The sequence below is a fragment of the Neopelma chrysocephalum genome, unplaced genomic scaffold (genome assembly GCF_003984885.1).
Source record: "Neopelma chrysocephalum unplaced genomic scaffold, ASM398488v2 Primary Assembly neopelma1_189, whole genome shotgun sequence".
Lineage (NCBI taxonomy): Eukaryota > Metazoa > Chordata > Aves > Passeriformes > Pipridae > Neopelma > Neopelma chrysocephalum.
This window is the reverse complement of record NW_020897851.1, coordinates 84,782-111,484: the sequence shown is the minus strand read 5'-3', so window position 1 is coordinate 111,484 and position 26,703 is coordinate 84,782. Positions and strand designations below refer to the sequence as shown.

Genomic DNA, 26,703 nt, shown 5'->3' with positions numbered 1-26,703 from the left:
GGGCAGGTGGATCCCCCCGTGGTTTGGAGCCAAGGATGGGCGGTGGGGACAGGGATGGGAAGAGCAGGGTGGCTGTTCTGGGGGCAGCCCCGTGTGTGGGTCAGCTCAGAGTCACTGAGGAACCAACACCTTGGACCCCCAAACCCAGCAGGAGTCCAGGCAGAGCCTCTGTGTGATCCTGTGCAAGTCCTGCAGGAAGCTGAGGAGAGGATGGAAGGGGGCCTTGCTCTGCACCTTCTGACACCTGTTCAGTGGTTGTTTAACAAAGACAATGTCACGGTGTCAGGCAAGCTGGAAGCCAACATTTTGTGGCCAACCTTGCCCTCAGTGTCCTTTTCTCTGGCAAAAGTCGAGTGAATCTTTACTGCAACAGAGATGAATTCCCCCTGCCTGCAGTTTTAAGGTTAGGACAGCACACAGATAAGATGGTAATTATTGCTCTGCAGCTCTGCTGGAGAAAACGCCAGGAGGAAATTTCCCATTAACATTACAAACAAATACAGGAGGAGGTGATGAATAAATCCTTCCACCCTGTGACTTCTCCATGATCAAAAGACACTTGTCTGATCCCAACATCTAATTGTCACATGATTAAAAATGTATGAGATCTCATGAACATAGAAAGGACTGTGTAGAGCAGCACAAGGACTTGATTTAAATGCAGGATTAGCAGCTTCACGTTGAAACACAAGATCAGCAAGGCAGGGGGCCAAGGGATGGATTTGAGTTTTTGCACCAAAGCAACTTATTAGTGAAACTCTGCTGATAATTCTTCACTTTTAGACAAGGGAGAAGAAGTTTGAACTTTTCTGTAAATTTTTTGGGGGGGGTCTTGGATATATCTGAGAAGCCAGTGAGTTAAAAAGGTCAAAGAGCCCCAAACCCCAGGCACATCCATGATTTTAACAATTAACTTTGACTTACCAGGAATGTATTTGGTCTGTAAAACATGTAAAAACTGCACACCGACAGTGGTCATAAAGTGTAGAAAATGCTGTGCTTGTGGCTCAGGGGCCTGGTGTGAGTGTAACCATGTGTTCACCAGCTCCCTGTGCAGAACTTCCCTGGATTCAGAAAAGACAACGGACAACAATTCCGTGGGTTCAGCTGTAAATGATGCCTTTATGTTGTACCCAGTGCACACATCACACCCCTGCTCTCTGAGGTTTGCACTTTTACCACAGGAATTCAGTCAAGTACTCAGAATACTGGTTAATTTTAAGCCTGTAAAAAATACAGATCAGTGCTGGACCCAAACATAACTTTCTCATTAGTTTTAATCTTAATTTCTGCTTTTAAAGGAACATGAATCCAATTCACCTTTTTTTTTTTTTTTAACTATATGCCAAGATTTAACTGGTTTATTTCTGTTTGGTAGCACTGAGTTGTTTTTTTGTCCTAACTGATGGTAATGACAGCTAAATGTCAGCTTCATTTTGATCTTAGCTCAGAATATAAACAGAAAAGTAGAAAAAAAGGAAAAGGGCCTGTTACACACTCTTCTCAATTAGTTTTGCTGTGTTCCTGATGCCAAACAGTTTGGATTCTGCATGTGACTCCCAGTCCAAAAGCCACACCGAGATATTGCTCTCATTAAATTACTTTCAGTATTTTCCATCTAATGCAGAGAAAACACTGCTATAACATAAATGCATAAAAACCCCAAAACCTGGAACTTTGTTGAAATGTAATTCCATCAAGAAAAACCCCCACAATATTTTTATATAACATTTTGGATATATTTTATGTCAAAACATGATCACCAGTCAAACTAGTGACAGCTAAACCCAATACATTATTGTGACTTCTAAAATAAAAAAAATCAGAACCAAACTAAATTTATTATAGCTCTGCCTTCATTAAACACCATGTGTTGGTGATTTAAACACAACAAAACTCTAGTAATTCTTCAAAAGTGTCTACTAAATAGAATAAAAAGAAGAGAACAAATACCATTTAGTCTGTTACATTAGAAAATCGGATGTACATATTCCTATTGCCTGTTAGCTTTGCCTAAGCCTTCAACTACTACAAAAATAATAATAATAATAATAATGATAAAAAAGGGAACTCATTGTTCAAAGTCAAAAACATTCAAATCAGTTGATACAACATTACAGTACAGTCAACTAACATCCTTCAGGGTCTCCTTCTCTCAGGGTCCGAGTCCTCAGACCGGACTCACAATCCCAGTTCACCGCAGGTCCCAAACTGGGGTTGGCTCGGGAGCTCCTGCACCTCGGGATGGCTTCGGGACAGCCTCTCATCCTCTGTCAGCACTGGAGTTAGAACAGCAGTAAGTTGAGCACAAGAACTAAAAAAAAAAAAAAAAAAAAAAAGGGAAAATAATATAAAATACCGGAGAATTGGAAGGCGGGTGAAGCTGCCATTTGGGTCAGACCGCTGCGATACGCTGTACAAAAAACTCCTGAAATATCCACCTGTCCCTCCGCTCTGCCACACGCCAGCAAAGGCAAAAATACAAAAGTCTTCAACTCGTCGTTTTTGCAGAATAAAGCAAAAAAGTCTTTGTGCTCCTTACTACCAGAAGCAAAATATCCTCTGAGTTACCACATGTAATAGCTTCTGGATGTGTCCACTTGGGTCGGCTTGGTCTCCGTGGAGCCGTCCTTGTCCTTTTCGCTGTCCCCTTCCCAGAGGTTAATAAGGGGAGGGTAGAGCTCGTTCAGGGGGATGGAGGAGGTCTTTTGCATATATTTTTTCAATGAGTGGTGGTAGTTTTTTCTCTTGAACCTTTTTGCCACATAAACGGAGATGGAGGCGAGGCTGATGACAGCGAACATGGAGCCCATGACGGCCGCCAGGGCCGTGCTGGTCTCCTGGTCGGAGATGTCCAGCGCGAAGGCCGCGTTCTTTGTCGTGACGTTGACGCAGGATCTCTGTGTCTGCTGGTGGATGTTGGACACGGTCAGACACACCTCGTAGTCCGTGGAGGGCTGCAGATGCGTGAGGTTGTACTCGTGGACGTCCACCGGCACCCTGGCGGTGTACGTGATGTGGGGGTTGTCGATCTTCATCGTGGCCGACGACCATTTCAAATTGGAAGTCATGACGTTGGAATTGACCTTCCAGGAGACCAGGATGGAATGTGACTCGGCCTGTTTGACGTAGATTTTCAGGACCTGGGTCCCATCCAGGAGCGTCCCGTTCACGCGGATGGTGGCGACCTTCGTGTCAGCCCCTTCTATGTTCTGAGCAACGCAGGTGTATCGCCCGGAGTCTTCCACCTGGATGTTGGAGATTTCCAAGGTGCCCTCGCTGCTCAGCTTGTATTTGTCAGAGAGGCTTTCCACGGTGACTTTATTGCCCAGAGGAGTGACCCAGTAAATTTCTGGCTCCGGTTCTGCCATGGCCCGACAATCCAAGAACACCGTCATGCCGATGTCCAGGTTGAGGTGATTGGGGAAGGTCTCGTGGGAGATCATTGGAAGACACTGTTCGTTTGAATCCTGTATTAGCACTTCCTTCACCTGCTGGCCCCGGTATTCCGGGGGCATGGCACAGAACATGGAGAGGGGCTCCATGAAGCGGATGTTGGTTTTGTTGGAGTTGATCCAGTGGATGACGCAGTCGCACCGCAGGGGGTTGCTGTGGATGCTGATCTCGCGCAGGTTTGGGAGGGACTCCACGGTCTTTTGGTAGACTGCGTTCAAGGCGTTGTTGTTGAGCATCAGGCTCTCCAGGGCGGGCACGTTGCGGAATGCCGAGCGGTGGATGTAGGACAGCTTGGGGTTGTTGGTGGCCTCCAGCTTTGTGAGCTCGGGCAGGTTGTCCAGCGCGTACCTGTCGACGGAAACCAGCTCTCCCATGTTGTTGATCCCAAGCTCTTTCAATCTGAGCATGTTTTTAAAATCCCCTTCTTGAATTTTGTGGATCGGGTTTTTGTTGAGATCCAGGAATTTTAAGTTCGGAACTTTCTCAAGTGCAAGCTGAGGAACTTTTACCAGTTTGTTGTCATAGAAGGAAAGACTTTCAAGACTATCCAAACCTACCAGGGCATTGCCAGGAATGTCTGTGAGGTACATCCCTGCCAGAACCAGACTCCTTAAATTTGAGAGTGGCTTGAAATTCATATCCAGAATTCCAATCACTGGGTTTTCTCCAATCATGAGAATCTCTAAGTTGGGAGTAGAATCAAACCAACGGCTGTCAATGACCTTTAATTTGTTGGAGTTGAGGTGTAATCTCAGCAGATTCTTCAGGCCAGAGAATGCATTTGCAGAGATGCTGCTGATCTGGTTGTGATTTATGTAGAGCTCCTGGAGGTTGCAGAGGTCCTGCAGGCAGTAGTCTGTCATCTCCGTGATCTGGTTCTCCTCCAGGTGCAAAGTGGTGAGCTGGGTGAGGTTTGAGAGTCCCACATCTTTGATGCTTGTGAAGTTATTTTGTGAAAAATCCAGCTCTGTTAAATTAAAGAGCTGCTGGAGCTCGTCTGTGGTCTTTGCAATGTTGTTGCTCTGTAGCAGCAGGACTTGGGTGTCGCTGGAGAGGTTGCTGGGGATCTTTGTTAGTCGAAGGTCGTTGCAGTCGACTGTTGTGGCTTCCCTGTACGTGGACTGTGGTGTGAACCAGGGCCTGATTTCACAGACACAGAGCTGGGGACATTCACTGCTCTGCATGGAAGACTCAGTCAATGAATTCAGTAACAATTCTAGCACCAAGTGGCACACAGTTAAAAGGGCTCTAACCTTTGCCATGCTGGCCAGAGAGGGAGTTCAGCTCCCTAAAATCCCAACACGGGGAGAGGCTGATCCCTTATCAGGCAGAAAATGTAAAGCTTGAAGTTTAAGGTGAAAGGCTTGGACATCCAGAAAGTTAAAGATGACTTGCTGAGTTTAGAGAAAAAACACTCTGAAGACCCTCAGCTGCTCCTCTGTGCTCCAGAATCTTCTGCAAATCAGTGTCTGAAGATGTTCCTGAAAACAGATTAGGGTATATGTTATGCTCAACTCACACACAGTTCATCTATTATTTAGTTTCTTCGAGCTTTGAAGAAAAAAAAACCTGAAAACAATCATTATTTTAACACTAATCTCTTACACAAATCCCAGTCTGGTATCTGTAAGTTATGCAGGGTTTGGAACTCCCTCCTACTTGGTGTTGCATGAGAAATATCTCAGTGAATTACCTAAACCTAAAACTCTGGGATACCTTCCTGTTTTACTCTGCACCAGTTGTTTGAGTGGCTTGGGAAGTGCTGAGGGAGGAGGATGTGCTGGGGAGCACAGTGAGGGCTGAAGGAGCTGGAGCACAATCCCATGGGAGTCAGTGCCAGGGCCGGACCCGAGCTCGGATTTCAGGAATTAAGGCTCAAGAAGCTGTTGGTTTATAAGTTTGAAGCTAAATGCATATGAACTTTGCCAAAATTCATCCCAGTTAATCAAATCAGTTCCAGATAACAGCTTAGATTTAATCCAGCTCAGCACCAAACAATAACAGTAAATTTGATTAAATGAATGTAGTGCCCTTATTTGAGCTGTTTGTACTGCATTGGGATCATATGGACTGTTCACCACAATTCCTGATTGCTGTGTAAACCACACTTTAATATCTGCTTAGCCTGAAGTTCTTCATGCAAGAGTCCATTTAAATTAACCCCCCACTGTCCAGGTACCTCAGAACATCTGGGCTGTCGAGGGGCTTTAAACACATATTCCAGGAAAATCTCTCAGTAAAATCTTCCTCAATCTCACTTTACTGGGAAATTGCTCTGGTGGTTGCAATTGAGGCTTCTCAAAATAAAGTTTTGTCTTTTTATATAGATAAAACAAAGAGGGATTCCCTATCCCTGGAAGTGTCCAAGGCCAGGCTGCACAGGGCTCGGAGCAACCTGATCTCCTGGAAGGTGTCCCTGCCCATGGGGTGAAACAAGAGATGATCCTGAAGGTCCCTTCCAACCCAAAGCACTCTGTGATTCTGGGATACCTGAGAGAACACAACAGTGAGAAACAGTAATGGCAGAAAGCAGGAAAATGCATCTTTTGTCAATTAAAATGCAGTGAAGCCTCAACTGAGTCACAGCCCACAAAAAGCAGTACTATAAAAAATAATAAAACTAAATACAGCTTTTTAAAATAGGTTTAAAATAGTCATCTGGATAGAGGTGACAGGAATGCCATTTATACTACACTCTTCCACATCTGATCTGCATATTAAATAATGAAATGAGAGTGTTTTATTTCAGATTATGATACAGTGCTGTAGGTAGAACACACCAAACAGCATTTCCATATTTATTTTTGTGCTGCTATTCTGTGGTTGTGCTTTGGAGGAAGGGAGGGAGGAATGGGAGGCAGAAAGCATTTGACCCTGTGGAGTCAGATTTTCTGAGACTTGAATGAGAGCTGAGAGGGCTTTGGTGGAGAGGAGAAAACAAGTTGTAGAACCAACATTCCTTCTCTAGTAACTTCCAACTGATGGAAGAATTGACTGAGACATTGACTGCATTAAAAAATCAAATCCTAATGGGATGGCAATAGTAGGGAATGTGTTACCACAGGGTGGGGGAGCCTGGAATAAACTGAGCTGTGCTGACTCTGAGGGATGTTTCCCTCGACAGCAACACATTTGTAGCTGACCCGACCCAGGCAGTTCTAGGAAAATTAATGAAATCTGGAGTTTAATTGATTTAATTGCAAGACTTTTCAAATGGCAGCATTTGCCAGTTAATAATGCAGAGCTTTCACCCCGTGAGGATTTTGGGCAGGTCCAGGAGGTGCCCCCAGAGTCTCTCCTGGTTTCTCAGTGGGTGAAGAGAGGCAAGTCTGTGCCTTACACAGCTGAGGGCCCTAATGATGCTTTCCTACTGATTTAGCCCTGCTGTATCTATATGAATCATACAATACTCTAAAAATCAAACTGCCTGAAAAAGACTTCAAAGGTTCTTTTAAAATATGTCAGAGCATGTCTAGATGGTGCAAAAAAAAATCAAATTCGATCCTTTCTTTGTTGAATATTTATATCCTCTTACTTGCATGTTGCAGTTATTGTTCATCCTTGGTAAGAAGGCATTTCTGGGTTTACTGAACAGAGCTCTGGGTTTATGACCACTGCAAATATATGATTTTACAAGTTATAGCAACTCTCTCTCTTCTCCAGCTATTTTCTCCTGCAAATGGATTTAATTTTCTTTAACCGCAAATGTTGTTTGGAATGACCTGCACGTTGCTGTCTCCAGCCTCCCCCAGCCCAGGGCAGCTGGGATGAGCCTATAAATGAAAATCCAGGGTAATCACAGAGTAAATTCCAACCAGCTCCATCAGTGCTGTGCTGGTGTGAGGGGCAGCCCAGGGGCCACAGCAGGAGGGACAACCCAAGCCCTGGACCTTTGCTTGAGCTCCTTCTGATGTGTAAAACCTCACCCCTGGCTCTGATCAGAGCTAAAGAGGCAGCAGAGAGGTCACCAAAAGCTGTCCCTCTGCCCCTGGATTCTCAGCTTTCCAGTCTTGCCGGCGCTGGCAGAACTGGTCCCAGACACCTCTGCGTGTTTGATGTCTGAGGGAATAAAACAGCACAGGGAAGACTGTGGTGCTGGAATGTTGGACTCCTCTCAGGTCCTGAAGTCCTGTCTGGAATTATAATGATGACAGGAAACAGCCTCAAGTTGTGCCAGGGGAGGGTTAGATTGGACATCAGGAAAATTTCTTCACTGAAAACGTTGTCCAGCCCTGGCACAGCTGCCCAGGGAGGTGGTGGAGTCACCAAAACACGTGGGGATGTGGCACTGGAGGACATGGGTTAGTGGTGCTGGTTGATGGTTGGACTGGGTGATCTGAGAGGTCTTTTCCAACCTTACTGATTCCATGATAATCACATCTTTTCAAATAAAACCCAGACAAGTTACATCTGTAGGAATATTTTTGTGTGTGTGGATAAGCTGGAGGACAACCAGGCTTTGAAAACAACATCTGACAGTGAGCAGTTCCAAACAGGCACCAGGGAATAATCACCAGCCCATCTGGATAAACCAGGGGTGGCTCCCACTGGAATTGGTGAGAGTGAATGGAGAACAACAGGAGTGTTGAAGGCCAGGGAATGTTTCCTAAAGAAACACCAGAAGGGGCAGAGCAGCAGCTCTGGGCTTTTTGGATTAAAGGCAAATATCTGTCCTCTAAATGTCCTCCCTCAGCACAGTCCTAGCACACATTTGGTTGGGTTTTTTTCTGAAAATGGTATTTAATATTAACACGTGGCTGATGGCACTTCTTTTAATTCTGTCTTAAAGATGTCTTTTAAAAATGGTGGGTGAGGAAACTTCCCCTGAACAGGAAGGGGGTGTAAGAGCTCCTTTCAGGAGAGACTGAGTGTGTGAAGGAAATGTTTCAGCATTCTCTGCTTTCCCTCTCATTTGTTAAATTCCTATTTTCTAGTGTTCCAGCCCACAACAGCAGTTGTAACAGCTGGTAACTTGATAGCAGCAGAAATAATGGCTAATTTTATGTGAGAGATACAGAGGGAATTATTTTACTCAGAGCTCAATAAATGCATTTTCCATGGCACCTCCCAGGACCCAGGGCAGTCAGAAACCACATTTCTGTCGCCAGCAAACCCAGAGCAGCTGACTGGGATATTGGCTTGTTCCTGTTCCTTGGGGACAGAAATGAGCACCATCCTTGTCTCCCATCCTGGAAGTGCCATGGGGAGGTTTGTCCAAGCATTCCCTCTCCAGCAAGGTTCTGAACACTGGTTGAGAATTTGTTTGGTCCAGGATTACAAGGGTGGGTGTCTGGTGATGGAGGAGAAGGTCCTTCATTGCAGCTTCCCTTGGGAAGAGGGGTGTGCTGGGAAGAGGTGGGTACTCCAGCCACAGCCTTGCTGCTGGCTCTGGAAGGATTTGTCTGGTTGGGTGGGTGATCCAAAGAAAAAGTACATTCCCAAGCCCCCAGAGCAGTGAGAGGAGAATGTGAAGGGACAAGCATGAAATAAACTGTTCATTAGAAGTGTTCAGAGTTAACCTGCCAACTAAAAAGAACAGACATGAAGCATTTTTGCTTGGTAATAAGAAGACAAAGTGTGGTCACTTCCCTAACAAGTGGATATTAATGGTCACTATTAAACATCACTGAAAAGAGAAACAACATTGTTTGCACTTGGATATCTGGGTGTCTGCTCTGGAACAGTGATGCTGCCACAGAAACCTTCCCTCTCCTCCCTGAAGTGGTTCATTCTTGCAAGATTTCTATTGCAGCAGCATCACCCAGGTTTTGGTCGGGAGCCATCTGCACTGGATGTGCTGAGGGAAAAGTTGGAGGGATCAGATCCACAAAGAAAATTACCTCGGGCTAAGACAAGCAATTTATTCTGCAGTTGCTGTGAGCCAGGAGCACACACTGATCCCAGTTCCTCCCATCTCTCCACAGAAACGTTTTCCCAGATTGAGCCTCCTTTGGAGCTGGTCTGTTGGAAAATTGTCTGTGCTAATGTTCTGCTAATGACTCGTGCAGGCTGTGCATTCCCAGCCCCAGCCTTTGGGAACTGCTGCCATTCCAACCCCCCATCCATCAGCTTGGGAAAACCTGTCCCAGGCTGCTGCAGCCTGGATCCAAGTGGGTCCTTGGGGAAATGCAGGTTAGACAGCCCAGCAGCACCCAGGGCTTGTGCCAGGGGTGAGAACTGCTGGAGCTTCAGGGAGAACCAGGAAAACCGAATTCTCACTGGGATCAACACAAGGTGCTGTTCCAGGCTCTGCTCAGAGGGGTTGAGCAATGGGACAGGAGGCCACAGGCACAAAGTGATGCCCAGGAAGTTCCACCTGAACATGAGGAAGAACTTCTTCGCTGTGCAGGAACAGGTTGCCAGAGTGTGTGGAGTCTCCACCCTGGGGATATTCCAGAACCATCTGGACACAATCCGGAGCTGTGTGCTCTGGGATGGCCCTGCTGGAGCAGGGAGGTGGGAGCAGGTGGAACACTGGGATCCCTTCCAGCCCGACCCATCCTGTGGCTCTGTGGAAGGAAGGGCCCGTTAGAGAGGGGACACTGGGAGAGGCTGGGAAGGATCTGGGCTGAAGGTCTGACTACACTGGGAACAACTCTGGAGATGGACTGGGCCATCAGGAGCCCAGGCTGGGATCACTGCAGGCAGGGGAATGTTGTGATCACTGCAGGCAGGGGAAGTTGGGATCACTGCAGGCAGGGAAAGCTGGGATCACTGCAGGCAGGGGAAGGGTGGGATCACTGCAGGCAGGGAAAGTTGGGATCACTGCAGGCAGGGAAAGTTGGGATCACTGCAGGCAGGGGAAGTTGGGATCACTGCAGGCAGGGGAAGGCAGCTGGACAAGCTCAAGGACAGGATGTTTTGTGTATGTTGTGGTAAAACAGGACCTGCTTTGCTTTGAGCTTCAGGAGAGACTTTGCAGTTCCGTATCCCCCCGTTTTGTGTGGAGAAAACAGGGATTGGTGCCGTGCTCCAGGTGAGCAAATCACCTCTAGGGCTTTAGGAGGGAGAGGCACGGGAACAAGGGCACCACCAAATCACAGGGGTGAGCACAGCACTAAACCTGGTGTAAAGTGCTGTGTTCTAAAATCAGCCTCACTCCAAGAGCATCAGTGACCTTGGACATGCTAGAGAAAGGGGACTTGGAGTTTAAAACCTGGGATATTTACAGCTAACCTATGGAATGGGCTCCTTTCCCAGGGATTACATTTCCAAGTGCAATCCTGGCTATTTAGACAGATATTGCGGAATTGTGCTTGATAGGAAGCCTTTTCTACTGAGGTTTTTAAAGCCTCCGATGTCATCAGGAAATAAGCAATTTCCAGGTCTGAATTGTGTAAAATACAGACAAATCAAGCTGCAAATGATGTCAGTTGAAAGAGCTTCCAAAATCTGGACGTGGGAGTTTGGTATTAAAAGGAAATACAAAAACAAGGGCCTGTAGGACATGTAATAATGGTATAAAGCCTCAAAACACATCCTCGGGGATTTATAATATTTAAGGTTTGGGGTTTTTTTACCTGCAAATAATGCCTCCTTTTTCTTCTTGTCTGTACACATATTCCATCAAAATAAAGTCAGTGTTTAATTTTAGGGAAAGCTCTGGTGAGAAGGTGATTTGCTGTATCCCAAGACAACCTTAGACTGCTTTATCTGTGTTCTTTTGAAAAATACTACTCTTATCTCCCCCAAAGAACTGCAAAGAGCATCCTATTCATAACACCTGCCCCGCAGACACAGCATATTAAATCCTGAAAATGTGTAATTTATTGGGCTTTATTCTTCAGACTTGCATCTGATACAATGTTTTTCATTAAAATACTGAAGTAAATTTGCAGGAGAGGGAGAAAAAGGTTTTCATTCACAGACTGCTGTGGAGCAGGAGGGGCTGGATCCCCTGCAGGGGGATTGATGGCCCGTCAGATCCCCCTCAGAACTGCAACCCAGCTTCTGTCCTCTGCCTGAAAATCTGCCTGATTGCCATTAACCAGTCACACAGAAACCTCAGGGATAAGAGGTGCCTGCCAACCTGGGGGCTGTCAAATTAGAGAGGCTGCTTGGTCTTGCTTTAGGAAAGAAAATAACTCCTAAAGCCGTTTCAAAGCCCTGAGAACCTGAAAGGAGAGAAGTATTTGTACAGTAGGAATATTCTGACATTAGGAACACAACTCATTATCCACTTCCTTACTATGCTTATCCTCATAAAGTAGTTTAATTTGGGGAATATCTGGGCTGCTCTGTTGCCCGTGGCTTGTTTCACGTCCTGCTCTGAGGGGCTGCCCTGTTCAATATCAGGGCAGCAGCAAAGCTTTGATTTCACTCATGGAGAAGAATCAAATCTGTGATTATTGTCCTCATTCCATGGAATTACCAGGTCAAATTGTTTGACTGGAGCACCATTCCTGAGAGTCAACCAATTCCACTGCCAGGTTAAAACCCAGTTTCCTGAGACCTTCCCAGCAGCTCTTCCCTTCTGCTCTGACCCACAGGGGATGGAGAACTTCCCTTCCTTCCCACCTGTCTGTGCCCTGACCCATCCACAGCCTTCTCTGTATTTTAAATGCAAGGGACAATTTAAACCCAATGGGTTTTAACTTGGACAGTATCTAAAATTTACAGAGTATAACTAGTTTTGGAAGACCTATTCCAACTATTTTTTGCATTTAGTATCTGCTGGTTGAAGAATGAAAGAGGACCAAGACTAGGAAATACTGCTTCAGCTTCTGATCATGTAATCAATATATTTCTAAAATAATAATCACATAGTCAAGAAATGGAATGAAATCTTGGCATGCTTGAGATGTCATAACCACATGGAAGGATCTTGAACATCCTGAGGGCACCAACCTCCCGAGGATTCCACACAGAACAGCTCAATCTCTGCTTCCTAACACCTATCAAAATCAGCACCATTCAAAGAAAATAAAAAAAAAAAAAAGGTGAAATAGCTCTGAAAGAGGAACAAGGGCACGAAGAGATTGGGGTTGGACTTTGGAGCAGAATTCCCTTTTTGGATTTTGAGAGCCAGGGAGCTTGGCCAGTGGAAGGGAAGTGTTAATGATAAGGAAATAAGGAGCACACGAGGAATATTTTTAAGCAGGAGGAAGAGGGATGCCAGAACTCCCCAGGATTTTCACGAAGTTACAGAAAATCCTCTTCCTCCCTTTTTGCTGACTGGCTTCTGGCAGCGTGTGATTATTTTGCTTCCCACACAGTTCTAGATCAAACTCCAGTTTTCTGAGTCACTCAGGATCCCCCACAGTCGGGAAAGACCCCGTGTGTGCAGAGCTGTTACTACCACAAAGGATGCCAAAAACCCTCTGCTAGAAACGGGAGCTGAGAAATCAAACCCAGAGTGAGTCAGGAGCTCAGTGGGTATTTATAAAATCAACTTAATACTGGTGGCTGTAGGGAATGCAGAAGGCCTGTTATTAAAAATTAGATGTGCACAGAGCTTCAATTGCTTATCTTCAATCAAGAAAAAGTTCTTTTTCTGGGCCTTGTTACACTCTATTTTGATGATTCTGTTTCCTGTGGCTGTGTTAACTTTTCAATTATTAGTGATTAAGTATTAAACTGTATTTTACTATTAGCCCAGATCTATATCTACATAGTTTCTCCATGTAGTGTAGAAACAGACTTCAGCCCTCAGAATAAAATAGACTTTTATTGATTTTTTTTTCTAAGAGGTTTTATGCTTACAAAATCAAATTCTCTATTTTTGAGCTATATTTACATATAAATGTTAATAAACCCATATATTGAGCTGAAAGATCTGATATGGAAGACTGTGAACCAAGTCAATGGATTTAGCAGGGGAGGTGCTGAGATCTGATGTAAAGGCTGTCAGCACCAAGAGAAAGATCTGGAACTCAACCAGGGAGAGAAGGGAGAGAATTAATTCCATTGGGAGGCCACAGGTTTGGGGCTGAACCTTCTCTGAACTGAGGCTTTACTCTGGCCTAAGGAAAAAGTTGTTTCTCTCCACTCAGACAGATGAACACATGACCCCTTCCCACAAGTCTTTCTGCACTTTTGAACAGGCTTCTACCTGAAATATGTGTTTTCCATCACTGTTTCATTCCAAAATCATCCGAGTAGCATTGCCATGTCATCAGGAGAGGAGAGCTCAGTCAGCTGGAATGGTGGGAATGTTCCCAGCCCTGATTTAGTTATTTCTCTTTATCTCACCAAAATTTCCATACTAACTCTGTTTCAGGCAGAAAACAGATGTCAGTCTTGCTTTAGGAAGTTCATGAGATTAAGAAAGAGAGAAAATACCTCATATTTAATGTACTGGATGTTTAAGAACAGCCCTATAAACTGTGCCTTCAGCTTTAGCCCTCAGTCTCCTCATTGCCATGGACGGGTTATTCCAGCAGTGCTCCAAACTGCTGCCTGGTGCAGGAAACACAGGAGAGGTTTTGCCTCCTAAAAGTTCAAGTTATTGATGCTTTATAGATAAAATCTTTACCTAATTACAGCCATTCTTTTGGGCACAGTAATGTTTAATTCGTATAAACCAGACTTGCTGCACTTAAAGGGGCCAGAAAGAGAAAGGAAAACTTATTTGCCAATGAACTTACAAAGAATCCCAGGATGGTTTGGGTTGGAAGGGACCTTAAAGCTCATCTAGTTCCACCCCTGCCTGGCAGGGACACCTTCCACTAGCCCAGGTTGCTGACCTGGTTTTACTCAGTGCTTAAAAACCATGATGAAACCATTTTAAAGACTTATTTTTAAGCAGCAATTTAAAAACTTTTCTTTTTTGCAACTGGTTGTTCCTCTGTGGGTGAAATAAGTTATTTTTCAATGCATTTACAAGGCACTGCAATGCCCATTAGAGTGGTGGAGCTCTGGAATTATCAATATTTACTCTGTTTCTGTTACAATGATGGATCATTTGTAATTTAAAAATGTAGCAAGGCCAATCAGTGGCTCATCTGCATCCCAGTAATTATATGCAGCACATTAGCAAGGTATGAATTTACTTGGTACTCCTGGACTTGCTTAATCAAATAAATGATGTGATGCATGAAATAAGAGAAAATGTAGGATCCATTATGTCAATGATAAACATTTTCAAATTACAAAAAAGACAATCCAAGCTTTGATTGATATTTTATTTAAAAAAATGTAAAATGTGATTCTTCCAAATTTTGGAGAAGCTCAGGAGTTCTCTCTGAACAACTTTTACATGTTGTTTAGTCTGATTCTTCCCTGTGTTGCTGCCCAACCCCTGAGAACTCCAGAAAAGCTGGGCTTGCTCCAGGTGCACCAAGTCTTTGGGATGTGTGGGAATGCTGGAGCTGCTCCCAGACATCCAAAGCCCAGGAGCTGGGCTGGCATCACAGGGCATGTCCTGGATGCAGCTGCGTGGATCCAATCGTGGCACAGACAGATCCAAGTCTGGCATTTTGCTGGATGAATTAAGTTGCAGGGACTGTACAAAAGTAGGTATAAATCAAATAAAAGCAGGCGTTGAGGAGTGTCCTGGAGGCTCCAGCGTGGAGGAGGAGCCCAGGGAGCATCTCCCATGGACTCAAGCAGCCCCATGGCTTCTCCAGGCCAGAAATATTGTCTTCCAAAGCTCCCCAGGCACTGGTGGGGACAGTCACCCCAGCATTGGCTCATGCTGGACTAACCACCAGGCAAACCCTGCCAGGGACCTGGAGGGGGCTTGGCTTCCAAAAGCACTCGGTTCTCCTGCTCTAATCAAAGCTGACAGATGCATAAATTGCTGGAATCACCAGAGTTAGTTACATTAAATACCTGGAAATGAGTTGCTGACTGACAAGCTCTAAAATTTCCAACTAAAACCCCAAAGTAAGCTTTGCCTCCGTGTTAAACCACTTCAGATTGAGGAGTGGCCTGGAAAATACTGCCCTGGGTGAGCACTGGGGACCAAAGGGCAGCACCTCGGGACAGAGAATTATGGAGCAAGGCTGTTGTGCCCAATAAAATAAGGGAAAGAGCTGTTTCTCCCTGGCACTTTTATAACTTGTGTGCATTCTCAGTACTGCACCCTGTTAAATTTTTCAAGCCCATTACTTGCAACTGCTTTGCCTTATTCTGTTAGTTAAAAAGGAAAGAAAAAGGTATCACTCCACTGCAAATACTTGATCTTTAGAAACTGTGCTCCAGGTAGAAACCAGGGCCTGTTCTGTTAATAATTCAGCCAGATGGAACATGGAGAAAACGCTGGCTTGGATCACCAAATTAAGGTCTTATGAATAGAGGGTGAAGCTATAAAAACATTTTGCAGTAGAATTTAAGGGCAGAGACTAATTTTGTTCCCACTGATGCCACAGACTCGTCCTGCCTTCCTCAGGAGGAGAATTAGGCCAAACCAAAATAGGCCAGTCCAGTCTTTTCCTTCGGTGCCATATGTAGAAATATGAAATAGGACATCTAAAAGGCCAAACCAAATTTGAATAAAGTTGCAGGGTTTGAAGCAGCAAAGAATAAGAGAATGGGGTTCAGGACTTTCACATGGGGACCTCTCAGCCCTGCATGGAGGAGTGTTCCACTCTGACCTTATGGAGCCCATTAGTGAGGGACTTAATTACTCAGCTACAGGAAAAGAGCGAGCCTGGGCAGGTCTTGGAATAACTCAGCACATCTGCAGGGACTGGTTCTTAGCAAAGCTGTCTCGTGGTGTCTCTGTGCAGAATTTACACCCTCCCAGCCTCAGGGAAGCACCATTAGTTCCTCCAACAAACCCATTCCTAAGCCAACTCCATGATTCCCTTTACTTTTGCCCATCTCTCTTCCCATGGTGGGCACATGTTATTGTAGAGACAGAACAGATCATGGGTGTTTTTGCAGTGGCCTTGCTTGGATTTCTGTCCTGGTAGAGCAGATGTGGGGTCTGGCTCCTCTCCTCTCCACCTCTCTGCTCCCCCAGGAGCCCCACAGGCACTGCCAACCCCTGTAACACAGGAAAACTATCCCAGCTCCAAAGTTCCCTTTTGTGGAGAGCTCACAGCTTATTTTTAAGAAAGCTGTGTTGAAGGCATGACCCTGCTAATGACTTAACTGCTCTCACAATTCCTGGGAGCATCCTGCATCTCCATGATGGCAATTCCAACTGGGAGAAGATGCAGGAACCAGGCGTGGAGAGGCTGAAAGGCAGGTTCCCTGTCCCTCAGCCTTGTGCCAGCAGAGAGGAGGAGGGAGGGATTTTTCTGCGCTTCCAAAAACTTTATACATAGATTTTCTTCAGTTCCCTGTCTACAAAATGTCTGCCAGGAAAAAAAATCTGGAGCTTGGCAGGATGAAGCCTCACACGTGTATTGTTCGTGTAACTATGGTAACCTACAAATGCCACCAGTGTTTCCATTTCATACACAAATGAGGGGACAGCTGTGGGGACCACATGTCTGCCAATGGAATAATATATGTGAACTAGGATGGCTTGGTCACAAAATTACAACTCATCTATATTAATCAGGGCTTCAAAGAACAGGCACCTCCAAGGCGACAAAGTGCCCGGGGAGAGAGGGGGGTTTATTTCTGGAAATCTTTGGCTCCTCCGTAAATATTTTCAGCATCTTGCTACTTTGCTGGTTGAAAAAATAAAGTCAAATAAATGCTGTTAACAACCAGCACTCTTTTACAAATGTCACTTAACTCTTTTCCTTTGGTTTTGTCTCTTTCTGGTGCCTGAGCCTGACACAAAGCCCAGCCTGGGACCAGGCATGTGCTCCAAGGCCTGGGGAAGGAGCAGCTCCTGAAGAAGCAGAACTAACGTGGCACAGAGCTCTGCAAACAAAACCTCTATTTTCACTCATTGAAATCATTAGCAGAAATAAAAGCTTCAAAATAATTCCTACACAAAGCTAAAAAAAAAAAAATCTTAAAATATTGTTTAAATGAACTTGTGGAGTTTATATCATCCCTGACAACAGCAGAAAGAAACCTGCAGGCTCAGTGATGCAAATAAATCCCCTTTCCAGCAAATACCAAGCCGTGGGAGCTGCAGTAGCAGCAACACTTGACCCGGGTTATGATTCATCCAAGGTGCTTTGAGTGTCCCTACAAATGAAATCATGGAGAGGGAATTCGCCGCCCGCCTTGGCAGCAGCAGCCAGGCGGGTGCAGCAGGAATCCAGCAGGAACACAGCAAAAGTTTTCCCTGGCTTCTGCAGTGCCCCGACACTGTATCTCAGGGAAACAAAGGGCTGCAGCATCCCCTGGGCGTGGGCTGTGCCTCCTGCACCCCCAGGCACAGCTCCGGGCACAGGGGCAGCCATGGGATGATGGCAGAGCTTCACACGGGGCTTATTTAAAAGACCCCCGTTTGCTCCACGAGCTGGAACCAAATGCACAGATAGAACCATGGAATCACAGAATGGTTTGGGTTGGAAGGGACCTTAAAGCCCATCCAGTGCCACCCCTGCCATGGGCAGGGACACCTTCCACTAGCCCAGGTTGCTCCAAGCCTTGTCCAACCTGGCCTTGGACACTTCCAGGGATGGGGCAGCCACAGCTGCTCTGGGCAACTGGTTTTAAACCCGGGCTCTGTCACCTCTGAGGTTGTCTGAGCCCTGCTCAGACCCCTGAAACTTCAGAAGAAGTTTCTTTCTGCAGCCCAAGTTTGGACATGCCCAGCATTATTTATGGCAGTAAAAGTTGGTTATCCTTTTATAACTGTACAACTTGATGCAAAATCCTCCTTCCTTTAATAACCAGCACCGTTATTTGTGTCTGTTCCAGGTGAATGGAAACAACTTTCCAGTCATCCAGTAACTGGTCCGTTCAAGTCCAAAATGCCTCCTGGGAGAGATCATTTTGCAGGGGCTACATCAAATGTCGTGCAGGTAACTTTTAGCTGTCGAGGCAGAAGTTAAAGTGGAGCTTTTGTCACGGGGCAGTGACACACGTGGCTGCAGAGTAGAGGGACAGGGGGCACCGGGGGCACCAGCTGTGCCCTGCCCAGGGGGTGAGAGCCATGGGCTGAGGGACAGAACAGCCCTGACCTCTTCACTCCTCACATCTGGGAAGCTCCGGGCATTGGTTTGTCTCCCTGCGTCTGTCTTTTAAATTACTGTAAATTCTAACTTGCAAGATTTTGGGACATAATTGGGTAGGATCCTTTGGACAACATTGGGACTGATGCCCTATGTGACTTGGGTCACTGGAAGCCTCTGGGAGCTCCCGTGGGTACCTCTGAGCAGTTCACCAGAAAAGGTTTATGATCTCCTGTAGAAAGATCATGTTCCTTTTACAGCGACCCTTTAAGCCCGTAAGGAAAAGACTTAAAGGTTCACAAATTAGTTTTTATTGAAGGGCTATCATGCTCTTCATTACCAGGGAGCTATCACGCAGCTCCAGGACAAAAATAGAAGCTCCCCGTGCGTGATCTCTCACCTCTGGACAACATTATTGTCTACTTTGAGTTTAATTCTGTTACTTTCCCTTTCATCGCCTGGTGGGAAAGGCGCCCCGAGTAACTTGGGGGAGAGCTAAGATCGCAGGCCAACATCTGTTGTGCGGCCCCGGTGATGCTGAGCCCGCGGCACAAAGCGCCTCGTCCTCTCCCTCCTCCTGCAGGGGAGAGGGGCCGGCCCCGCGCTCAAAGGGCCCTTTGACAGGGGCGACAAAGGGGCGGCAGCGGGGTCGGTCCCTTTGTCCGCCCGCGGCTGCGCGGGGAGGGAGCGGGGGTGAGAGACCCCCAACCCCGGGGGCCGAGGGGACCGCCAGACCCCGAGCTAGAGACCCCCAAACTCGGCGGGAGAGGGACAGCCAGACCCGGGGGCAGGGGACCACCAGAGCAGGGGTGACGATCCTCCGCCGCCGCGCCGCTGCCCCGCGCTTCTCCCCGCACCTCTCCGGTACCCGACTCCCCAAATCCCCCCCAGCCCGCAGGTGCGGTGCGGCCGGGCCCCGTTGGAGCATCTCTGCCGTGCCCCGCGCTCTCCGCTCCCGGTCCCGCAGCCCCAGGTGCGGGGCGGCCGCTCCGCCCGCAGCGCCCCGCGCACAGAGCCGCGGCCGCGGGAGGAGGCGGCGGAGCCGCGGCCGCGCTCACACTGCGCCTTTATGCCGCTTTCTGAAGGGCCATTGTCACACTGAAGGCTCCTTGTCTGCTCGCATTCCTGCGGGTGAATGGATGAGGCAGGACATCTGCCGGGATCCGCTCCCATTCGCATGCAAATAGGGACGCGGGCAGCGCTGCCGCACCGCCAGCCCCGCGCCCACCGCCGGCACCCGGGCACCGATCCGCCCCCAAACCCCGCGATCCGCCGCCAGACCGGCCCGGGGGACAGCGGAGCGCCCGCGGGGAGGAGGCGGGCGATGCTGCAGCCGAACCCCGCAGCCCCGGCGGTGCGGGGCGGCCGCAGCCCCGGGGCGGTCCCGGCGCGGTGCCGAGCGGCCGAAACCCCGCAGCCCGCGGGGACTCCCCCGGCAGCCCCGGGGGGCACCGGGGGGCGCGTCCGCCGCCGCAAACTTTGCTCCCTCCGCGGGATCTCCCCGGGCGATGTGCACTGCACATCCCCGCATCCCAGCGCGCATCCCCGCATCCCAGCGGAGCGCACCGCATCCCAGCGCGCATCCCCGCATCCCACGGCGCATCCCGCATCCCATCGGAGCGCCCGCACCCGCGCAGCTCCCGGGGGTCCCGCTCCCTGCCCCGAGCCGCTCCGCACTCACCGCCGGCCGGGCGCTCCCGCGGGGCTTCCCCGGGGCTGTACATCCGCCGCTGCCGCCGCGCTCCCGCCGCGCCGGGATGCGGAGAGGGGCGACGGGCTGGGTGGGTGGGTGGATGGATGGATGGATGGATGAATGGACGGGTGTGTGGGTGGGCGGACGGCCGGCTCCCGTCCCCGCGCCCCGTCCCCCGCCCCGCCCGGCCGGAGCTCTCCCGTCCCCGGTCCCGCCCGCTCTGGAGCCGCTGCCGCGCGCACCTGGGAAGGCGCCGCGGGTCACGTGACAGGCCCCGCTCCCATTGGCTGCGCCCCGCGCCGCCACCGGCTGCGAGGGGCGGGGCTCGGCATGGCCCCGCCCAAAGACCACGCCCACTTGCATGGCCCCGCCTCCTTCGGACCGGCGGGTGATCCTGCGGTGCCCAAATCTCCAATTGTCCCTCACCAGGTTCAGGGGAACAGCCCCTGGGGTGCCCAAATCTCCAGTTGTCCATCACTGGGTTCAGGGGAACAGCCCCTGCCAGCGCCTGGGCAGTGTCAGTGCTGCCCTGCAGAACATGCCGTGTCACGGACACACTGTGGATTTTTTTGGGATGACCTGACCATGACAATGTCACCGTCACAAACCCTAACCTGTGTCTGAGGCAGAGCGTGGACCCACCAGGGATCTTTCCACCTGCCCGTTGGACCCCGCTTCTAAATTTCTTCAGACTTCATTAGAAGTGACACAGAGGGGTGGTGACAAAGTGCTGTGGCCTGCCAGGATTCCAACATTGGGGTTTCTGTGATGTGTAGAGAGGAAAACCTCAAGCCATGGAGATGGGAACTCGCTGTGCCCCACAACTGAGGTTGCATTTGTGTGTCCTCCAGGGCTGCTCAGTGAGGGATTGATGAGTTAGCCAGGAGAAAAATAGGCTACAACGTCCACCTGGTTTCAGCCTGGAGAAGAGGAGACTGAGGGGAGATCTCACAGCTTCTCCTGAGGGGCAGTGGAGGGTCAGGTCCAATCTCTGCTCTGCTCCCTGTGACCAGGGACAGGACCCAGGGAATGCCCTGGAGTTGTGCCAGGGCAGGGTCAGGTTGGATCTCAGGAAAAGGTTCTTCCTCCAGAGGGTGGTTGGGCACTGCCCAGGCTCCCCAGGGCAGTGGGCACAGCCCCAAGGCTGCCAGAGCTCAGGGAGGGTTTGGACAACGCTCTCAAGGACAGGGTGGGATTTGGGGTATCCTAGACAAGGTCAGGAGTTGGACTTTGATGATCCCTGTGGGTCTCTCCCAGCTCAGGATATTCCATAACTCTGTGATTCTGTGAACCGTGGGAGTCATTTGAGCCTGAAATTCACGGATTTAGAGCTGTCTGGGTAAGCCCTTGGATATGTTCCCTCCTGGTTTGCTGACTCTGTTTTCATTTACCTTAGTTCAGAGTTATTGACTTGCACATTTCTGCACCTTTTCTTGTCCTGACCTCGCTCCTCACCCACTTCTCTGGCCCAGCTCCCTGGGTGCTCTGGCTGGAGCCTCAGGTCAGACCTTAAGAACAATTAGTCTGTGTTAGATGAGGAATTTCTGGCTGAAGTTTTGGCACTGATAGAAAAACCAGCTTTTCTTCATACCTTAAAACCTTTATTTCCTGCTTTTTTTTATTACTCACTTAACCAACAGAAGTCAAAGCTGAGGCAGGAGGGTGCTGTGCTGCCTCATCCCTCATGCCCTCTATTAGGATAATGAGAATTCTGTGTTCCTCAACAGGAACTGGTGCTTTTATTGACAGGTAATTGTTGGGGATATCGTTCACCCTCCAGCCCTGCACAAAGTGTTGCAATCACCTGAGCACAGCCTGGATGAAAAGGTGCTGGTTCCTCATCAGGCTGAGCTCAGCACCTCCTCCAGGCACGGCCCAGAGTGGCACCTTCCCAGGAAATGATTTTAAAGATTGGTTAAACAGTTTTTAATATGAGTTAACAATAAGTTAAACACGTGGCAAATACAGTCTGCACTTAATGCTTCAGATTTCCTCCCAAGGCAATGAATTTTTTTCTGGGAGCCCAAAAGGTCATTTGAGTAACAGTAAAAGTGAAGTTTTTCATACATAAGGAAATTGAATTTTCAGAAGGAACTCATCAATGTCCAAAAAGCTGCTCTTCCTTCCACAGGGCCCGTTCTCATCCGTCTGGATGTTCCCTTCCCTTCTATCACTTATTCCTGATGTGGAAGTAATTCAATAGAGGATGCATCTTGGAAAATCCAGTGTTTTGAATGGCTTCAGTTCTTTGTTTCAGGGCAGGGAATTTATTTTCACTTTCTCAGCAGAGCAGACCCATCCTTTCACATGGTTCCAGTTCCATGGGATCCTCCTGCAGCTCTCTGCACAATTCCTTTAACCCCAGGGAGAGCAGTAGGACCTGCAGCCCCCACAGCTGTGTCCTCCTTGTCTCCTGACGGGCTCTGGGCTTTGAGGGAACTGTCTGAGCCCTGTTTCTCACACACACTAATGATGGTGTTGGTGTGAGGCTGCTCTGGTTCCTCAGGAGGCTCCTGGGTCCGTCCTGTGTCTGTGCAGCCCAGAGGAGAGCTGGGGGTCTGGAGCTTCCCAGGGGACAGTGTTCTCTGTCTTTATTTTCCATAAGCAGCTGATCACTTGTCTGTCATTGCAGCAGTGCTGTCTCCACTCCAGGCTTTCCCTGTTTTAAATTACACACACAACAGGCCCCTCCCCTTCCAAGATCCATGAGGAGCTTGTGAAACGATCACAAATAAGGTTCCAAAGCAGAGCTCACACCTCCAAACCCCAAAGCAATCAGGGATGGTTGGAAGCTGCTGAGCAGCTCCCCGAGCTCTCCAAACCCCTCAGGACCACAGAATGGAAACCTTCCTTCGTGGGACAGGAGATTTGGGGTGTCCCTGCTGAGCCATTGGGTGCAGAGCCCTGAGTGCCACAACCAGTCATTCCCTGAACACCTCCAGGGATGGGGACTCCACCACCTCCCTGGGCAGCCCCTGCCAATGCTGGAGAAAAATCCTGCAAGGCACAGATCTGATGGACCTAAAACCTGAGTGTTAAAATTTTACAGTCTTGAGCCGGTGTCTTCATTTCTAGGCAGTTTTCATAACATTGAAACACTGGGAATGAGAATAATGTTGAGATGGAAATTAAAAAATCTTTCATTCCTACAGGATGCAAATGAGTATTTTTGTGCAGTAAAGAGCAGTGGAAGTTGTTTCTCTCCCAGGCTGTGAGGTATCAACAGCTCAGGAGTAGCTGCTGCAGGACCTCTTGGGCTAAGGGGAAGGTTTGCACTCAGGGAGAAAGGCAGTGGATTTTCCTCTCCATGTTACCTCCCACGAGCTGATCGAGGTACAGTCTCCGAAAATATTTTCCTGTCATCAGTATCAGTCAGAACTAAGTGCTCTCCCAAACACTCCTGCTCAAGGGGTCATGAAAAAGAAGGTCCCAGGAAAATATGAGATTTATGACTATTTGGGCTGCACGTTGCCCTTTTTGATTGCCTCTTTGTTTTCATCTTCTCTCCTTCTGTACCCTCTGACTTCATCCCCTTATTCCTCCATTGTCTTTGCATTCAGCTGCTTTCCTGGTTCATCTTCATCCCTAAAAGTGCTGTGGAGAGAGTGGGACATTTGCTGGGTCCACTCCATCCCCGTGTCCCCTCCTTCTTCCTGCCCCAAACCTGTTTGCAGCTCCAGGACAGAGACCTGTCTGCTGGTTTGTGTCTTCACAGTGCCTGGCATTTTGGGGACCAGGCCTCTAAAGCTTTGGAAGGGTACAAACAACTTAGGCTGGATAATAATAAAACAATGGAGCTCTGGGTGACCTGTCACGCACGTCGCTGCCTTTTCTCTCTGAGCAGACATCCTGCCATTAAGCTGCTTAACGTCCCAGTGTGTGCATAATCCATCCCCTGAACTGTGCCACGGCATCCTAAAGTGCCTTTTTGTACTGAAATATCAACTGGGAAGAGGGAGCAAGTGGGACTGACAGGTAGAAGGGGCGCCATCAAAAATAAAAAGAAAAAGAAAAAAGACATAAAATAAAAAAATAACAAAAATAAAAGAGAAAAAATTAAATTAAATAAAAAATAATAAAAATATAAAAAATTAAAAACATAATAAATATAAATAAAACCAAATAAATTAAAATAAAATAAAAGAGATGCTACTGGGCACGTGAGAATCTTGCTGTGTCCCAACAGCAGCAGCTCCTGAGGGATGGGAGATGGAAATAAGTCTGTGAGCACAGTTTACACCAGGCAGGTGGAATTTTTGGAGAAGTATTCTTGCTGAAGACTTGTTTGTGGGTTAAGCAGAGAAAGAGATATTACAGTTTGAGTGTTGTTACAGGTTTCTTAGTGTGGGTGACATTTTTTTGAACCCAGCAAGGTTTTCTCTTCACCCAGGGTTTGGATGTGGACGTTTATTTTCAGAATTGCCTGAGTGTGCTGGATTTATTCAGAAAGGTACCAGCACAGCACATGCAAATCACCCACCAGTAACTGTGTAAGCCAATGACCAATTACCTCAATAACTGGTGATTTGCATAATGCATTCCCAATTATGCATGCAGATATAATAATTGCATGCACAAATGGGGTGAGTGATTGCAGGTGCAGAGTGGGGATATGATCACATGTGCTGGGCCCACAGAGAGCACCTGGGTGGGAGCAGCAGTGCACCAGCACCAGGGGATGCTGCACACCCAGTTCGGTCCTGGGAAGATCTTTCTGCCTGGATCACTCCCTGGAGTTACACGTTTTTCCAGGAGAAGTGAAGCAGCTCTCCAGCAGCAGGGTTGTCGTGGTTCCCCTTCCTGGCAGCGGCAGTAGGGAGGCAGATGGGAACAGCTGGATGGGTTTGTGTGGGGAATTCTGCAAGAAGGAGCTAAGATGACACCCAGCAGTGCTTTTAAAGCAGGTCATTCCTTTCACATGCTATTCCATCTCACTTCTCTTATGTTTTATTCATTGGGAAGCTTTTTCTTTTGGTTGATGTTTCTTTCCCCAGCTGATCTGTCGTGTGAATGTTTCATGAGGAGGGACTCTAATCTCATTTCATCACTTTGCAAGGAACCCCCCAAAGCTTCTTAGAAAGCCAAAGCTCCTTAAAGACAATTGAGGAGCTTCATTGCAAGCACATCTTTTGTATTTACTCCAAGAGTAGGACTGAGAACACACAGGGCATGAAGCTCCTGTCCGCTCAATTCCTGTCGTGTGCTAATGGATGAACAGCCGTGGAAACGTTCCCTTGCTCCTCCTGATACAAGAAGTGATTCCCTGGGTCCAGCCAGTCAAAAACCTGCTGTTCTCAACCATCCTGCAGCACAGGCTGTGCACAGACAGGGCTGAGTGTGCAGCTCTCAGAGAGCTGGGCTTAACTCGGGTCTTAAGAGCTGAATTTGCAATTCCTTATTGCAAAGGAATGAGCAGGATGTGAAGGAGCTTCTCTGGGCAGAGTTATTCCTTTCCACTTAATTCAGCTGCTGCTTTCAGCATGTCCAGCTCAAAAACCATCTCCTGCCCCCCCTTTCCTCCCCCTTACTTCTCTACCATGAATATTTTGGCCGTGTCAAAGAATTCAATATTTCTTTTTCAGGCTATGTTTTTTTCCTGTGTCTTGCTTGTTGAAACCTTCTTGGTGTGAAATTAACTTCAGAGCTCCTGGACCTGAGGAGGAATTGAGTTGACATCTGTAGCTCTACAGACCTGCTCTGTTAGAGAGGAATCCCCAGTGGGATGTTCCTTGCTCAGACTAAGATCTCTTTACTCAATAATTCTGTGTATTAGAATGGAGCATCTCAAAGATTGCAGTTTGAGGATTTTTTTTTCCTGATTCTGTATGAAATAAATGAAATTACTGCACAGCATGTAAACTTATGTATTTAAAATTTTGGCTGTGTGTTTGCTGCATAGTGGCACGTTTAGCAAAAACAACAAACACACCAAACCCATCCTTTATTGCTTTCATTCTACCTCTGAGACAAAGGTTTGTGTCCAGGAAAGAGCAGCATGAAGGTCAAAGGTTTGTGTTCAGGGAAAAGCAGCGTGAAGGTAAAGCAGGTAAAGGAGGTCACTTCACCCTCCCCACGTGTGGGGAAGGATCTGAGGCTGCTGGAAATCCATTTTTCTCCAGGGATCAACGATCCACAACAAAAATCTCATGCTCAAGGTCGATGGGTACAGTGGGAATTCGGGGAACTCTGCACTATATTAATGAATATATTGCGTGTGCACGTGCTGGGGGCTGGGCAGCATTGTTTTGTAGCAGTACAGTGACAGTTCTGTTTTTAATGGAAATAATGTTCATTTTAAGCTTCTCCCGTGCGTGTAGGGATGGGTGGCAGTTCTGGAGCTCCTGGGGTCACACCTGGCTGCCCCCTATGCCAGGCAAAGCAGTGTCTGGGGTCCTGTGTTCCTGGGATGGGCACCTGGGCCAAGGCTGAGCACAGGGAGGTGTCCAAGGAGTTTTTCTGGGGTTTTTCTCTGCAGTTGTGGTTCAGGGGGTGTCGGTTCAGTCCCTGGGTCTGTTACAGACACAAGCACGGCCTTGGCTGAGCTGTTGATCTGCTCCTCCTCTGTAAATGAGGGTTCACAGC

At 47.9% G+C, this 26,703-nt stretch overlaps 1 protein-coding gene and 1 long non-coding RNA gene across 2 annotated transcripts in view; one reads left to right on the top strand and one right to left on the bottom strand.

The window, feature by feature from the left end:
• Window positions 1-1,102: 1,102 nt before the first annotated feature.
• On the bottom strand, window positions 1,103-20,234 carry LRRN1 (leucine rich repeat neuronal 1). Its single transcript, XM_027702608.1, has 2 exons — window positions 20,110-20,234; window positions 1,103-4,937 (listed from the first exon to the last, which is right to left on the bottom strand). Exon 2 carries the CDS (start codon window positions 4,716-4,718, stop codon window positions 2,568-2,570), a length of 2,151 nt encoding a protein of 716 aa, XP_027558409.1. The 5' UTR covers window positions 4,719-4,937; window positions 20,110-20,234; the 3' UTR covers window positions 1,103-2,567.
• The window catches only part of LOC113976941, a 45,659-nt gene continuing 37,129 nt past the window's right edge, over window positions 18,174-26,703 (top strand). The window contains exon 1 of the long non-coding RNA XR_003537223.1: window positions 18,174-18,278. This is a non-coding gene — a long non-coding RNA (uncharacterized LOC113976941). The remainder of the gene's footprint in view (window positions 18,279-26,703) is intronic.

Excerpts from the sequence above, each read along its gene's own strand:
- LRRN1 (XM_027702608.1), bottom strand. The coding sequence starts at position 4,718 with ATGGCAAAGGTTAGAGCCCTTTTAACTGTGTGCCACTTGGTGCTAGAA.